The 16,317-nt window shown below is 28.7% G+C and overlaps 2 protein-coding genes across 2 annotated transcripts in view; both read left to right on the forward strand.

Moving 5' to 3' along the window:
• LOC112097670 (disease resistance RPP8-like protein 3) overlaps positions 1-16,317 on the forward strand; it is a 53,844-nt gene that overhangs the window by 30,693 nt on the left and 6,834 nt on the right. The window lies entirely within an intron of this gene.
• LOC18041123 lies at positions 12,635-14,334 on the forward strand. The gene is made up of 2 exons (XM_006431637.2): positions 12,635-13,036; positions 13,918-14,334. Exons 1-2 carry the CDS (start codon positions 12,635-12,637, stop codon positions 14,332-14,334), a joined length of 819 nt encoding a protein of 272 aa, XP_006431700.1.

Consider the following 16,317-nt stretch of genomic DNA (forward strand, 5'->3'; position numbering starts at 1 on the left):
TATACAATTTTGGATCTTCAGTAAAAATCGGTTTGCAATCTGTAACTTTTCAGAGTACTCTTGTAAACTTCATGAAATAAATTAAATTCGATCATAATGCATGCACAAAAACAACAAAAGGAAAACCGATAAGTAATAAAAACAGATATCTTTTATTGATTACATATGCCTAAGTTGGGTAAATATTTCGGTTTTTCCCACCTACTTAAAGAGAACCGCATAATTTGATATGCCTAAATTGATCATAATTTCATATGTAGGTGCTATTTGTTTTTTCTGAAACGACCATCCTGAACTCTAAGGGCGAGTCTGATTAATTTCATCTAACATGATTAAATAAAGTCGTTAATAAGAACTTTTTCAAAAATTTGGCAAAATCTCCCCTATATTTATGACATTTCCAACTTGCCAATCTGTAGAGTATGTTCTTCCAAAATAATCTAAAATTCAGCTAACTTCATTGATCAACCTCCTCAACATAATGTCACACATCACTATTAGTAATATGCTTAAATTATCTCATTCAAATATCACCCATTGTTTTCTTTTTACATTAAACATCCATAATATTCATAACATAATTATACAATCTAGACGAGGAGTTCGGAAAGCTGTAATAATATGATCTATGCCTCCTAGCACCATCGCGTGGCTAGAACTCAAAATAAATATAGTTGTTAAGTTAATTGGTGTACTTGCAACCTCTGTTGGGGGAAAATATAGGAAAACAAGGTGCATATAAAATGCGTTTAGTGGATAATAGGGTTTGAAAATAATATTACTTTAGAATAAGTATATTACTACAATATACAACTTTCAGCATACTATGCGTAAAACCATAATCATGTAGAATAAAAATATTTAAATTAAAATCAAGCAGCTAGCATGGAAAAGAAAAACTAATGTTGTACTTAATAACTATGAAAATCTAAGTATTAAAATGTCATACGTGATACCAAAATTATTAAAAAAAGAACATATGTTTATGATTCTAAAACTATCATTAAACAAGCATCCGGGGAATAATCTTGTTATACCTGGACTTTATATGAGCGGTGTAATGACATATTGAAAGCAAAAAAAATGGAAAAATCATATTGCATATTGTAGCCGTCGATTGATTTGCACTAATTACATGTATATAATTTATATTTTTTACCCATTATTTTCATTCTATTTTTATTTGTAGATCTAGACCCCCTTAGATCTATATGAGTGTTTAGACATAATATTCACACACCAATACAATAGTGGAAGCACTCCAATACTGCTATGCCACATTATCTACTTAATCCTTATATTTATCAATAGAGCAGTTTGTATTTGTAGATCTAAGTTCCCTTGGATCTATGTGAATGTTCAGATTTTTAACACACCAATATGATAGTGGAAACACTCCAATACAGCTGTGGCATAAGGTGGTTAATTAAGAATTGAGTTATATAGTTTTTAAACTAGTAAAAAATACAAAAGATAAATATGAAAAGTATTATGACCATGATTTGAATACTAAAAGTGGATCTCATAATCTTAACATTTTTTTTTTACTTAGACTATTCTTTCTTAACTTCTTTTTCTACAATTATTTTCTTTTAATAATGGGAAAAGGATACCTATATCCCCAAGATTTGAGGAAATGGTCACAAGAACTCTCAGGTTTTTAAAAAATGACACTAAAACCCTTTTTGGCCATAATACCCTTTTAATATAGGAATTAAAAAGTTGACTTTAAAGGTTTTTAATTAATACAAATTTAATATAAATAATATAACCTATATATAGACTAGTAATATTAAATTATTTTTAACATTTCAAATAATATTAAACTTTTAAATTATCATATTTATTTTAATAATATATTTTTATTTATTATAATGATTTTAAATAAATCTTCGGGTTAAATGGATTTTACAATTAACAAAATATCTTCCTATTAATAATATTAAAATTAACTTTTACATAATATTCATAACAATTTTAATTTATTTATTTTAATATTATGTTTCTATTTATTATTAAAATTACTTTAATATAATAACATACAACTAATAGATTGTAAAATGTTAAAATATTTTTAAATATTAAAATTATTTTTAAAATGTATATATTATTACATTTATTGTAATGCCATATTTCTATTTATTATAAAATTTTGCGGGTTCATTTTTTTTTGGTTTCTAGAGTCAAAGGGTATTATGATAAAAAAGAGAACTTGGTATCCCTTATTGGAAACTTAGGGTCTTTGTGACCATTTTCCCAAACCTTAGGGTGCAGGTGTCTTTTTCCCTTTGACTATCAAATTTTTATTTCCCTGTTGTTCGACTTCAGAATCAACATCTTTTTCTACAATTATTTTCATTTAATAATTGAATAACAAATTTTTATTTTCCAGTGATTCAATCACTGACTCATCGAGTTATATTATAACTAGACGCTATTCAGGTAAAATGATAATTTTAGCCCTATGACGTCAACAAGGTTCTAACAAAGTTAAGATAAAATAGACAAATGAAAAACATTATTAGCTTCAAGTGGAATTGTGCAAAGGAAAAAAAATGTTTGTATGTTTTTTAAAATGCTCAAAAAATCGGCTGGTCAATGGATAATTACTCTATTTTATAAACGAATAATTTTTATGCAGCCAAACAAATTATGATTTCAATTTAAATTATTTATAAATAATAATAAACTATACTTTGTAATAAATTATAAGTTTTCTAGATCCTATCTAAAATAACTTATCTCCGCATAATAATAATGATTTGTATAATACAAAAATATATATGTAACATTACATGTTTAACATGGAATAAAATATTTGTCTAAAGTTGTTGAGAAATTGATTTATTCTTTAGAGTTGTTACCATATCTTTGAACTTACGGGCATATAGTAACTCGTTAATATGGACACTTTCTTGTACAACCCAAAATATTTGTAGCTTATGAAGCATGTTTAGAGTTTCATGGAATTGATATGCTCTATTAATTAATTATTAATATATTATCTCTATATTACTTACATTAAGAATAACTAGACTAAAATAATAATTCAAAATAAGATGAATGATGGAAGAAAAAAAGCTAAGTGGTTGTAGTTATCAGCAATGGCACAAATAAAGGACCCGACAGTCAACTAACAAATTTTGAGAACTATGAGAGTTGTAGTTGAGGGAACTAAAACAATGAGGAGTAATTGTTCTTCACAAGTGTTCTTGACAAACGTAACAACAAATTAAGAATAAAAAATAAGTAAAAACAGAATTTATAAACACATGCAATAGCAAGTTCTTTGCAATTCTTCTACTATATATATTAAATTGGATTGAAAAAAAAAATAGAGGATATTCTACAGGTGGTAACCAAATGTTCGTAATATAAAGTTTGGAATTTGAAGATGTAAAAGTTTGCACAGATGAAATTATGCGGGATTTCATGTGATTCTACGCATGGATAAAATTGTAAATCCACATAAGGGGTTTCATTAAGTTATTTAAGGGGTGGTAATAGTACCACTCGTCCTTCAAATCATTCAGTATCTTTAGACCCGTACAATTCTTTTAAGCAAACAAATATTGACCGTGTGTTTCGTAAATCATTCAAAGTGCTTTTCTAAAGAGATTTCTTCAATATTTTTGGGTGTCGGTAGCCCTCATCTATATATTCTTTTAACCCCAACTATTCTTTTAACTATGAACGATATTTCAAAGGCACTCTGTCTCCGGTGGATATATGTATGTGTGTGTGTATGCATGTACGTATGTATATGTATATATATTTTTCTCTTTTAAGCAGAGGAAAATTTATAATCATTTTAAATTGAATAAAAAATTTTCATACAGAAAAGAATACATACCTAATAAGAGTATACTTTTCGTGACTTCAAATAATGGAGCTCATCATTGAAGATTAAAAAAAGGTGAACGATTTAAAAAAAAAAAGGCTAAGTTGTTGAGTTATCAAATTTAAGTCATCTTTTTTGCAAGAGTCTAGAGTTTCCCCTCTCTTCTGGCATTGCTAGCCTTCTTACCTGTGAATCTCATTTCTATTCTTTTACAAATTCAAGGAAATAATTATAAAATCTAACTTTTTTCTTTAATTAATCGTTGTCTTCTCTCACTTCTAAAGTTATTAACGGTTATTCTTAAAATAAGGTATAGGGGTGGGCAAAACTAAACCGGAACAAAAAAAATTCAGTTCGGTTTGTTTTTTCGGTTTCGTTTCGGTTTTTTATTTCAAAAAAACTGAATATAGAGATATCGAACTGAATCATTCGGTTCGGTTCGGTTTTCGGATCAAACTTTAAAAAAGCCGAACTGAACCGATAATATCATTCAGGTCCCTTTCTTTTATAAAATTTTAGTATGACATAATATTTAGAAAATATTTACATATAGAATTATGTTATGGCCTAATATATTTTGCAGACTTTTCAAAAGGGTCCTTGACCAAAAGTCAACAAGGCAAGATAACATTATGATCTCTTTTTTTTGATAACTTATATTACATGCATAAACTTATTTTATTTTATTTACGTTTTGAGCCAAAAATTTTGATATTAGAAACAATGACGATGATTCTGAAAATTATTCAGTTTAGTCCAAAATTTTGCAATTTGTTTTGGGTATACAAATTCGTAAATTATATTTTTTGTTGCTGATTATACATTGATTATAGTAGACCTTGTGTGCAAGTTAAGATGAACCGAAAAATTGATTTATTAATCTGATCCGTTATTGAAAAACTGAAACCGAATTGAAAAATTGAAGTCAAATCGAAACTGAACCGAACCAAAAAATCGAAGTCAAATCGAAACTGAACCGAACCGAACCGAACCGAACTATCGGTTCCGGTTCGATTTTTTTTTCTTTAAAAAGCAAATAGATTTTTTGAATTTAGGATCCGAACCGAACCAAAACTAAAAATTTATGCTGAAATCAAACCAAACCGAACCGAAACGATGCCTATCTCTAATAAGGTAAGTGTCGTTAGAAAAAATTATGATTATTTTAATATATATTTTTTTTGGTAAAAAGAGGAAAGAGATGTTGAGGGGACTTTTGAGGGGTCCCGTAGCGCCACTCTTGGGTGGTACGCCAACTGGGAAGGAATAAATCGAGTCGGTCAAAAGTTTCCGTCAAAAGCAGACATCGGGATATAAGCCAACGAAAGTAAAATTGTCTAAAGTTAACTAATTTGCACTACCAATTTTTAGTTTAATTTGCACTACCGATTTTTAGTTTTAGTCCCCAGCAAAGCAACAATGTCCGGAAACTTCTCCGTCTCAAAAAGTTTTCCAATCAATGGATAAAATACCAATCTGCCAATAACAAAACAGCTAGTCAATAACAAATGAAAAATTAGACGTTGAGCATGATTGTTAATGATGCAGTTTTTAAAGTAATTAATGTTAGCTATGTGATAAGTATAATTACTTATAAAGAGAATTAATTAAGAGTATGATAAATTTTATTTATAAAATATTAAAATACACTTTTTTTTAATCTGATTTTAGTTTCGATTGTTATTGACGGAAATACTTTTTTTTTCAACAGTTCTATATTTTAACAGACCTACCTGGTGTTCTATCATCTACCAAAATGATCACCTTCCAAAAATTTGAAAATATCTGCAGAAATCTTTGTGCAATTATATTCTCATGAAACTTTAACTTTAATTTATTTATTCTTTGCTATCACATTTAGCTAAGGAACCTTTTGCTTTAATTACTTCCTTTGATTCCAAATATATACTTTGCTTCCGTTTATTGTGTCTACTGCTGTTTTGTTGTTATTCATCTTTCCCTCAGTGACTTAATAAAAAATAATTTATTTTTACTTAAATTTATTGATTTTATATCCTAATTAAATAAGGATGATTTTTATTTTATGTAATAATAAATGTGTGGAAATGTATTAAAGGATAAAATTGATTCCTTAAAATTATTTTCTAAACTGAAACTTCTTGTAAAATTGCACAAGCTAAGAAATTTCCAGTTCTTTTCTCGGGATGTGTGCACTTAGGTTCAATTTTTTACTAAATTAAGTTGATTGAATAATTATAATTAAAATTAAGAACCTAATTTATTTTTTCGATTATTCAGCTCATCATTTATTTTTTATTTAATCAATTAAACCAATAGTTTTTTTTTTTAAATTTAGAAATTAAATCAAAACCAAGTTAACCGACGGTTCGGATCGAGTCGTCTTTAAGGGCCATGGTATATTTGTGAAGCCCTTTTCTTTTCTTTCTCATTTTCGTTATCTATTCGGAACAGCTTTCATATGTCTTTCGGCCATTTATTCTTATGCCGTGTCAGTAAATCAACATTAGCTGTACAGATTATTACACATACAAATGGGCTCCGTCCATTGACGAAGACTAAAATAAAGAGAAAAAGAAATTTATACTATTGACTTGCTTTGAAGTCATGTTTTCCTCTTGAGAAGCTTTCACACACACACACACACACACACAAATATATATTGGTTATAAAAGAGTGGAAAATTTCATTAACCATTTCTTCTGTAAAGATTATGGGCAAGCATAAGCAAGAAAAGAAGAAGGGGAGGAGGCCCCTCAATGAGCAATTTCATATATATATGTCTACTCGTGTTAAACAGGCATGCAAGCTCTCTTTGAGTGTGATCTGTGTGAGTGTTTTATTGAAAGCAAATTTCCCCGTAACCATCTATCCAAATGTTATTACTTTTGTTTTGTGTTTTTTTATTTTTTGTTTCTACTGGAGGGATTTAATTTATATAGTGGTGGATTATTAGATCTGCATGGAAAAAAAAAATTCTTTTCATTTTCTCAGACAAAAATGCATTAAAGATGTGTTTGGTAAGTTGTTTTTACAAAAATTTCTCTGGAAACAATAATCTTTATTTTCCACTTGAAGTTCATTACAATAGTTGACGTTTGGGGGCATTTTGTTGGACATTATACATTATGGAAATAGACACAAAATCATCTTTTGGGGCTTAAATATGTATCATTTACCTTTGCCTTACGAAATTTATTTCCGAGCTCTGTAAACACAATATCACAGTTACTCTTGATTTTTACAGTAAAGAAAGAAAAACGCAAGTTTGCAAAAATCTAAAATATCATTGATAAAAGATTGAATTATAAAACTAGGGTTTAAAGTTTGAATGATAGAACTAGGGTGTTAACTCTATTTTTGTACTAACTTAAATAACGTGAACTTGTTAAAATAGACAAACCCGAATTATTTTACATAATAGAATTCTACCAACTGAAATAAGGAAAATAAAATAAATAGTAATCAAATTCGATATCTAAAAAAAGAGATAATAATCAAATTCAGGGCCAAAATAAAATAGTAGCACTGTTGATTTGTCTCATCGCAAATAGTGGAACAATATATTATAATTATACGTCCCATACGGACACATGTAGTTTAAGTTATAATCTCATAAAAGTACACAAACATCCTACATCAATAAGTTAGGCTTCTATCTAAGCTTATAAGCTTCTATCTAATATTAGAGCTAAAATTATGCATGAGTAGGCCCGTAATATCCTTGCTTGTGACAAGGACTGTGCAAAGATACCAATCATGAGGTTCGCTAGCTAGGGACATAAGCTAATACTGATTGGGAATGAATCTTTGGTTACATTATCCAATATTGACTGTGAATGAATCTTGGGTTAAGTACATAAAATGTTTGGGCAACTCTCAATTATCGACTTAGCTTTTAAGTATGAGTGATTTTTTTTTTTAATACCCCTCAAACTCAAAATGATTATATAATCAGAGAAACATTAAATCGAAATGCATATATGTAAAGCTTTGAGTATCCAAGGAATCATTTTAATTATTAATGTATTGATAATTTCAATTCTGATCTACATACTCTAGTGGATTACAAAGCATTAATCGTATTATTAACCATAGATAAAAGATTGTGTTGCTTTTGGTGCTTCAGATTTTGATGTTTTAATTATGCCAATGAATTACACTCAATTAGAAAAGAACTTTACTAATAATTTGTATTAAATATAAAAATTTACAGTCGATTTTTTGGATAGTATAGTCAAAGAGGTATTATTATTGTTTTCCTTTTGTCATTTGTGAAACTAAGAGGTTCTTTATCTCGCTTTTAGTGTGATTGGTGTGAGTGTTTTCTTCAAAGCAAATTTCTCAATAAAGATATATCCAAATGTCATTGCTTTTGTTTTGTGCTGTTTATGTTTTATTTTTATTTCTACTGTAGGGATTTAATTTACATAGTGGTGGACTATTAGATCTACTTTAAAAAAAAAAATGTTTTCCATTTCCTTAGACAGAAATGCATTAAAGATGTGTTTGGAAAGTTGTTTTTACAAAAGTTCTTTGGAAACAATAATCTTTATTTTCCACTTGAAGTTCATTACAATAATTGATGTTCCAGGGCATTTTGTTGGACATATATATGATAAAAATGGACACAATTATTTTTAGGAGCTTAAATATCATATAGTTTTGCCTCACGAAATTTACTCCCGAGCTTTGTAGACGCAATATCACTGTTACTCTTGATCTTTTACATTAATTGTATTGCTAATTAATGTAATTAATTCACAGGAGGGACTCCAAAGCAATGATAGTGAAAGTATATCAATTCAAAGAGATGAACAAAAATTTAATGAAAGTATATCAATTCAAAGATATGAACAAGATGTTGATCTGCTTGACTTGGAAGCGAAGGAGAATAAAACTGCTTCGGATGATGGTTTCACTATCGACGAGTTAATTGTGGAGGTATATGATATTAGTTAATTAATTGATGCAATCATATTTTTTTGTTTTGTCCACAAATATATTTGGAGAAAAAATAATATAATTTAATTACATGTCAAAACTATCCAGCTAAAGATTTAACTTTGACAAACGTTAGTAACTTCTAAAATTATCCCCGTTAATGTATAGATCCTGTAAAAGTTTTACAATATTAATTTACATGTCTTTCAAAAGATATTGTTAGTGATCGGTAACAATACTTCAATTTAAGTGTTTGAACGAAGGATTATATAAGTAAGAAAGTTTCATTAGGTAATGTTATGGCCCACAGGTGCTCAGCTGAGTGGTTTTTAAATAATTTTGTTACTCACAACTTGAGTAAAGTAAAAAGAGTTGGACTATTGACACCCCTTCATTGATCTTATAAAACCCCTGTGATATTATAATTATATTTAAGGACAAATATAAATAGAATTAACTCCATTTATATTTTCTTTCTCTCTTCAATTTCATTTTGCTTGCACAATATAAATTTTTGTAATCATTAAAAAATCTGAATTTAAGAAGCAATCTATAATTTTTTTTAATCATTAAAATAATCTAAATTTAAGAAGTAATTTTTTAAGCCAAAATAATACTCTGGTAATATATGTAGCAACAAAATTAGGATACAGCATTGTGAGAAAATAAATTAAATAAAATTTTATCTCACTACAAATAATTTTTTAAGGATTCTCAAATTAATTATTGCACCCAAAATTTATATGTCCGATAAAATTGTATTGGACTCATAAAATATTCAATATTTTATAAGGTTTTTCTTATTTTTTCTTTTAGACATTTTTTTTAGAAATTAAATAATAAAGAAAGTTTGAAGAGAGGAATGCAATTATTAAGACTGAAAGAGTGAGAAAATTATTAAAATTGCAAGATTTATGAATAAAAATAGTGTTTATTTAGAAAATGGTACTTTTGGTATTAAATGGAGTATAATTGAAAAAGAAGGTTTCAAAAGGATTTTGGAGGGGTGCTAATAGTCCTACTCAAGTAAAAAATTAACTTTGGTTTGCCCAACTCTCTTTTTTGGTCTTTTTCAAATAAGGTACGTAATGCCACGGAATTAAACCCTAAGCCCATATTAACAAGAAGAATTATTCAAATGAAAGGTAAGGATTATGCCATCAAGATAAAAGCTTACAATGGTTTTACTTTTAGAAGTTTTATGGTTATGACAGTGTAGTGAGAACAATATTAGCAACGCAAAGCATGTATGTATTAAATCTTTGAGCATCCTTGCCCATTCAATTAATTATTGTATATACTATTTTATGAATTGTTTCTGCTTTTAGTTATCTTTGTGGTCGTAATAGAGGATATGATTTCTTGATCATAACATTGTATTAGATGGCAAGAACTAACATTTTTCAGTTATCTTTTTCTCAATGTAATCTAGATACTTGCCAAGGTGGAGAGTCCATGGGGAGAGAATTGCAAGTTACTCTACTTAGCTCGGAATAAATGAAGAACGAAGCTGCCTATGTTAATTATAAAGGTATGTAACATCTGTAAATTGATAAAAATCCAACTATTTCTTTTCCTATAATTACATTGGGAGAAAAAGAAATTTAAATTAGATTTTAAAACATCCCAATTAAGCCATAAGTTTACAATTTTTTCTAACGTAATTCTAGAATTATCCCTGTTAATGTATCTTGTAAAACTTCACAATTTTAATTTGCTTGTATTTCTAAAGATATTGTTAGTGTTTGGTAACAAAACTTCAATTGATGTGTTTTAATTATATTAGTAAGAAAGTGTTGTAATAGATCATAGTGGCTCAACTAAATGGTTTTTAAGTAATTTTATTTAACTTGTCATTCAAGTTCAAATTTGAGGAGGTAGGGGCTAAAAAATCGATTTGAATTTTGTTTATCTACTATTTTTTTTTAAAATCGTAATGTTAGAGATTTAAACCCAAATCGTAATTAAGTAAAGGAATAATTAAGATGAATGCTAAGGATTAATTAAGACATAAAATTTATAAAATTTGATAGTTATGACCATGTAGTCAGAACAATAAAAATAGTAAATGTTTGAGCATCCTTGGCCCCACAGAATCATTTTATTTACTTTATATATTTCATTTCACGAATTGTTTCTGCCCTTAATTTCTCTTCGTGGTCGTCATTGAGGATTAGGGGTGGGCATAAACCCACAACCCATGGGTTTATCCAAACTCAAACTAAATTAAATGGTTTGGGTTGGATAAATCATGAAAATGGGTTAGATGTGGGTTTTATGTAGAAAACCATTTCATTATGGTTTGGGTATGGTTTACCCATGGGTTATGGACAAAACCCCAACACTCAAATTTTTCAAATGAAATAAATGAAAACAAAATAAATGAACACAAATAAGTGAAAGACCACCATTAAATTTTTTACGGCGTGATCAATTGTCAACAATTAGAAAATGAAAATAACAGTAAAAATAAATTTAAATTAAATAAATATTATTGTAAATAACATAAATTTTTTTTCTTATTTACAAAAATAATTCCTCTCACATGGAAGGATCATCATAGAAAGAGCAGGAGACTCTACTAATGATCAATAATAACTTGGCTTAGACTGGGTCTGATATGCTAGATGGCGGCTAATTTTTTGTCAATAATTGAATGTAATGCCCATATTAAGTAGTAAAACAAGAAATATATGTTTTGATATGAGCAGAAAAATTAATAATAAAATTTTTTCTTGTAATTATTTATTTTGTGAACATTTTCTTATAATAAATATTTTGTAATATTTTAAAATTAAATGTAAAAAGTATAGGTAAAATATTTTATTATTTATCTTATAATAAATTTTTATTTGTCATTCAAGTTTTCTTATAATAATTTTTTATCATTTGACTAATAATTTTCTTATATATTTATTATAAGAAAATTTTCACAAAATAAATAAGTATAAAAAAATTTTATTATTAATTTTTTTGTTCATATCAAAACATATATTTCTTATTTTTAATGCTTTATTTTTTATTTAGTTTCTATTCATATGATTTATTTAATTTAGAATAAACATAAATAAAAGAGTAGTTGAAAATAAGGGTAATATTGTAAACTTATACTATTAGAGGGGTTTTTGGCCATTATAAAAGCAGAAGGGGGAAAAATAATATATGTTAAAAATAATTTATTATTAGATTGTTAATGTCATGTTTGTGTATGTTCTTATTAGTGAAAGTTTATTATTAAAGTGTATGTTCTTATTTATTGAGAAATAATAATTTTTGTGATTAAACTTTATTTTGATTTTCTAGTATTCTTTAATTTAAGGATTAAGTTATTGTAAAATTTATAATTTTTATCCACTATATTTTTTTATATTTTAATATCAATTTAATAATTAATAAAAATTAATAATTATTATAATTTTGATATAATTAAATTTTATTGAAATAAAAATTATTTTGATAATAAAATTCAAACCAAACCCAAATGGTTTGGGTTAAAAATATTTGGGTTGGTTTGGGTTGGATCCAAATTTTTATGGTTTGGTTTGGATTGACTTAAAAACCAACCCAAACCAACCCATGCCCGCCCCTATTGAGGATATGTTTTCTTGATCATTTGCGTCGCTTGCTATTCTTTTTGTTTTTTTGTTTTTAACTATTTTTATTCATTAACACGTGATTTTGTTTTGAAGTTAATGTTAATGGAAAAGATAAAATAATATGTTTATCTAATATATAAAAGTTATGGATGATGTGTGCAGGGGTTAATTTAGCTTTTTTATACTTATCATATCTTATTAGGAAATTCAAAAAAAGAAAAAATTCAACCTCTGCAGGTACCATGGCTTACTACGTACCCTGCCCTCCTTATCGATGAGTAGTGATGATTATGAAGATATTGAAATAGAAGTTGATGAGACAGTGTCTTATTCTCATGAATATAATGAAATCGATGGTTCTTTAAGCCAGACCACTACTACCAGTTCAACTAATGAAGATGAACAGAATAATGTCAGCTTCAGAGCCGAGGATATTGAAATAGAGCGATTACAAGGTGATTTTGGCGATCATCATTATGAAGATATTGAAATAGAAGCTGGTGAGGCAGCAGTGCCTTATTCTCATGAAGATGAAGAAATTGATGGTTCCTTAGAACAGACCATTACTAATATTTCAACTAATGAAGATGAACCGAGTATTATCAACTTAGGAGCTGAGGAGAGTGAAAATCTTTCGGATATTGGTTCAACTGATGTCAATGTTGGGCACCGGGAGGTGAGCAGATGTGGTCCATTATTTTAAATGATTCAAATCACTATTTCTTTAAAAATTTTATTGAACTTTTAATAATGCATATCATCATTATTTTTTTAGACTTGATCTAATCATTAATTCATAAGTTCTCGGCTAGTTTTTGACTATCTAATAAAACACCTGGCCCTTACCTTTTTCATGTAAAATTTCATCGTAAAACATGTTGGAACTGATGACACATGATTAATAATCCCTGTCATCCTAATCAAGTCAAACCCACAGACTTCAATTTGTATTATAATCCTTTCGGCTTAGCGTCAGGAACCAATGAATTTATATTTTTGCTTAAGTACTTAATTATTAAATCAGTTTTTGTTCAAATGTAATTTTAGTTAGATTATAATCTAGTTATATATATAATCATTCTCAAGTATAGGCGTTTCCATTTTATTAATTACAGACATGCTGTTAAGTCATGCAATTTAATAGAATTGATTTTCAATACACTATAAAGTTGTGTGGTTCAATAATATTAAAAACTGATTTTATTAAACTTTATAACTTAACAGTGTGCCTCTAATCTGGAGTCTCGGATTGAAACAGTTTCTGTGGACAAAGGCCACCAGTGGCTGCACATAGTGGAACCCACCATGTGCAGCCAACGAATAAAAAAAAAAGCCATAGGGGCCGCTGGATTGAAATCTAAAGGCCCTTGGTAGATTTCCGCAAAGTGATCCAATCCAGGACTCCCGAATTGGATCACTGTCCTATATATATATATATATATATATATATATGTATATATATATGTATATATATAATCACAATGCACACGAATGTTTTTTTTTTCTTTAACTTCGTTCTTTATTTATAATCATATTTGTTTTCCACTTTCAACATAGGTTGATTTAAGGTTGATCCTTTCAATCACAAACTTTGTGCTAGAGCTTCCCTCAGCTGTATTTGACCAGCTGTCTTCAGTGCATAAACCTCTGTACGCTCTCTTGGGTATGTTAATGTCATTCACAGCCTTGTTTTTATGCATTGGAGAGCTTGTTTATAAAGCTCGAAAGGAAAAAGTTACATGGAAATGGAGGGGTACATTGCCGTGGTTATATTATCCATCACAAAATCAGAAGCCTTTCGGTAACTTCAAGGATATTTTTGGATTGGCATGCGCACTTTGTCAGTGTACTGTGACAGCAATTGATTATAGTTTCGTTCATCGACATGCAGATAATCCTATCAAAGTATCACTTTTGCCCATTATTTTTGCCTTTGGTCAATTATGTTCTGAGTTTTGTGGGAAATCCAGATAGGACTATTAAATAAAGATGAGATGCCATTAACCGTATGGAAAATTATGCAAGAGCAACTGATTGGAAGGTTAAGTTCCCGACATCACCCTCAACATTCATATTGATCTTGATTTTGATTTTGTTCTCTATATAGATTATTACTTGAGATAACCACATGTGAGTGTAGCTGATTGAAAGTTGTTTCTGTAAACAAAAAGTGGTAAGATTCTTGATATCATAAGTATCTAGTATTATTTAGAGAGATGTAATCCCATTAATTATATAGTGGAATGTCATATTGGACTACGGTCCCGTATTTTTTTTCAATTTAGGTTTTCTACATAAAATTTGTGTCTGTTGCAGTCGACTTTACTACCTCATATTGTGTTATTTTAATTTCTAATTATTTGGTTGTGCAAAAAAGGAAAAGAGTTAATTTCTAATTTGTAAATTATAAATTCACGCTAAACTAAATAGATAATTTATTATTTAGCTAGTTCTTATTTATGCCACCAATTAGTGGCAAAATGAGTAAACTAATCGAATTTGAATCAAATCCTAAATGAAATATTAAGTGAAAATTCAATAGATTCGATTTCAATTTGTTTAGTTAATGAACATTTGATTCATTTAATTTGTAGAAGAAATCGATCGAATTGAATTTAGATTTATTTATAATTTATTTAATTCATTTTGCACAATTAATAAATGAATCGAATTGAATTTGTGTTCATTTAAAATTCATTTACAAATATTAATTAATAAGAAAAAATCCAACAAATAAAATCGAGTATTCAAACATAATTAATGTCATCCATACTCCCACTTACAGATCATAGCAATTCAAATAATAGTAATTAAAATCCAAACTATAGCCTGAAGTGTCTTCTATTCAATTCTTTGATCTTTGACTCTGTCACCTTGGAAACAAGGAGCCTGCTAAAAAAGAGAAAAGAGAATATTTTCAAAATTAACCCCACGGAAAATTTTCACATAAAAATCTTATTTAATTTCCGTGAATCTGCATACAAGAAATGGGCTCCATCTCCAATCTATTGACGAAGAAGAAATAGAGGGGGAAGGAAAAAGAAAAAAAACAAGTCGACTTATCTGATCAAAACCCACCCTCTGTTAATCTTTTATATAGAATCAACGTTACTTTTGGATTCAGCAAAGAAAAATGGGCTCTTCATCGTTCAACGAGATGCTGCAGCCACCGCCAAACAGCGTTGTAGCAGGCATCATAATTGCTATCAGCATATGGACGCGGGGCGCGGAAGCCAGCGGCTCGCATGTCCAGAGTAATTAGCTATACTATTGTAGAGTTTGATCTGCTCTTAATTCTTAACAAGATAAAGAAACTCTGCCCATGACCACTCTCAAGACCAATTCAAGTTGCTCACACACTCAAAGATCAATCAGAATGATTCAACGATGACTATAATCTGAAACAAAAAAATTTGTAAAACAATCAAGATGAACAAGAAACTGAATCAAGCATTCAATACAAAGAACACTCAGAATTACGTGGTTCAGTGATGAAACCACCAGTGGTAGCTTTATTGATGATTGATCAAGGAATGAGTTACAAGAATGCGAAACTGACATTATAGAGAACAAGGTTAAACTTTCTCCCATACAAATCTCTCTCTACAATCTCTCTCAAAACAAGCTGGAAACTCAGCTTATAAGGACGCTGCTCAACAACCACAGCAACCCAGATTGTACAGATGAATGCCACGTGCTCCCACGACTATTATAACAAACTGAATCACTTAAGTAGGCACGATCTTAAGCAAGTGAATTCCTAAAATCAGTTATGATTGAAACGCAGCATGTGAATGCCGTTTAAGTGATCATGCTTGAATCTTGTGACTTCATTTAACCAATCACCATTGCTGGAACGCTGCCGTTTAACCATGAGTGTTTGAATTCACGCCTCAGAAATTCCAAGCAATCAAACACTGCCCGCCCAAGACTATTGCCAAGATCAATCAAGATGCA

Source organism: Citrus clementina, unplaced genomic scaffold (genome assembly GCF_000493195.1).
Source record: "Citrus clementina cultivar Clemenules unplaced genomic scaffold, Citrus_clementina_v1.0 scaffold_5, whole genome shotgun sequence".
NCBI lineage: Eukaryota > Viridiplantae > Streptophyta > Magnoliopsida > Sapindales > Rutaceae > Citrus > Citrus x clementina.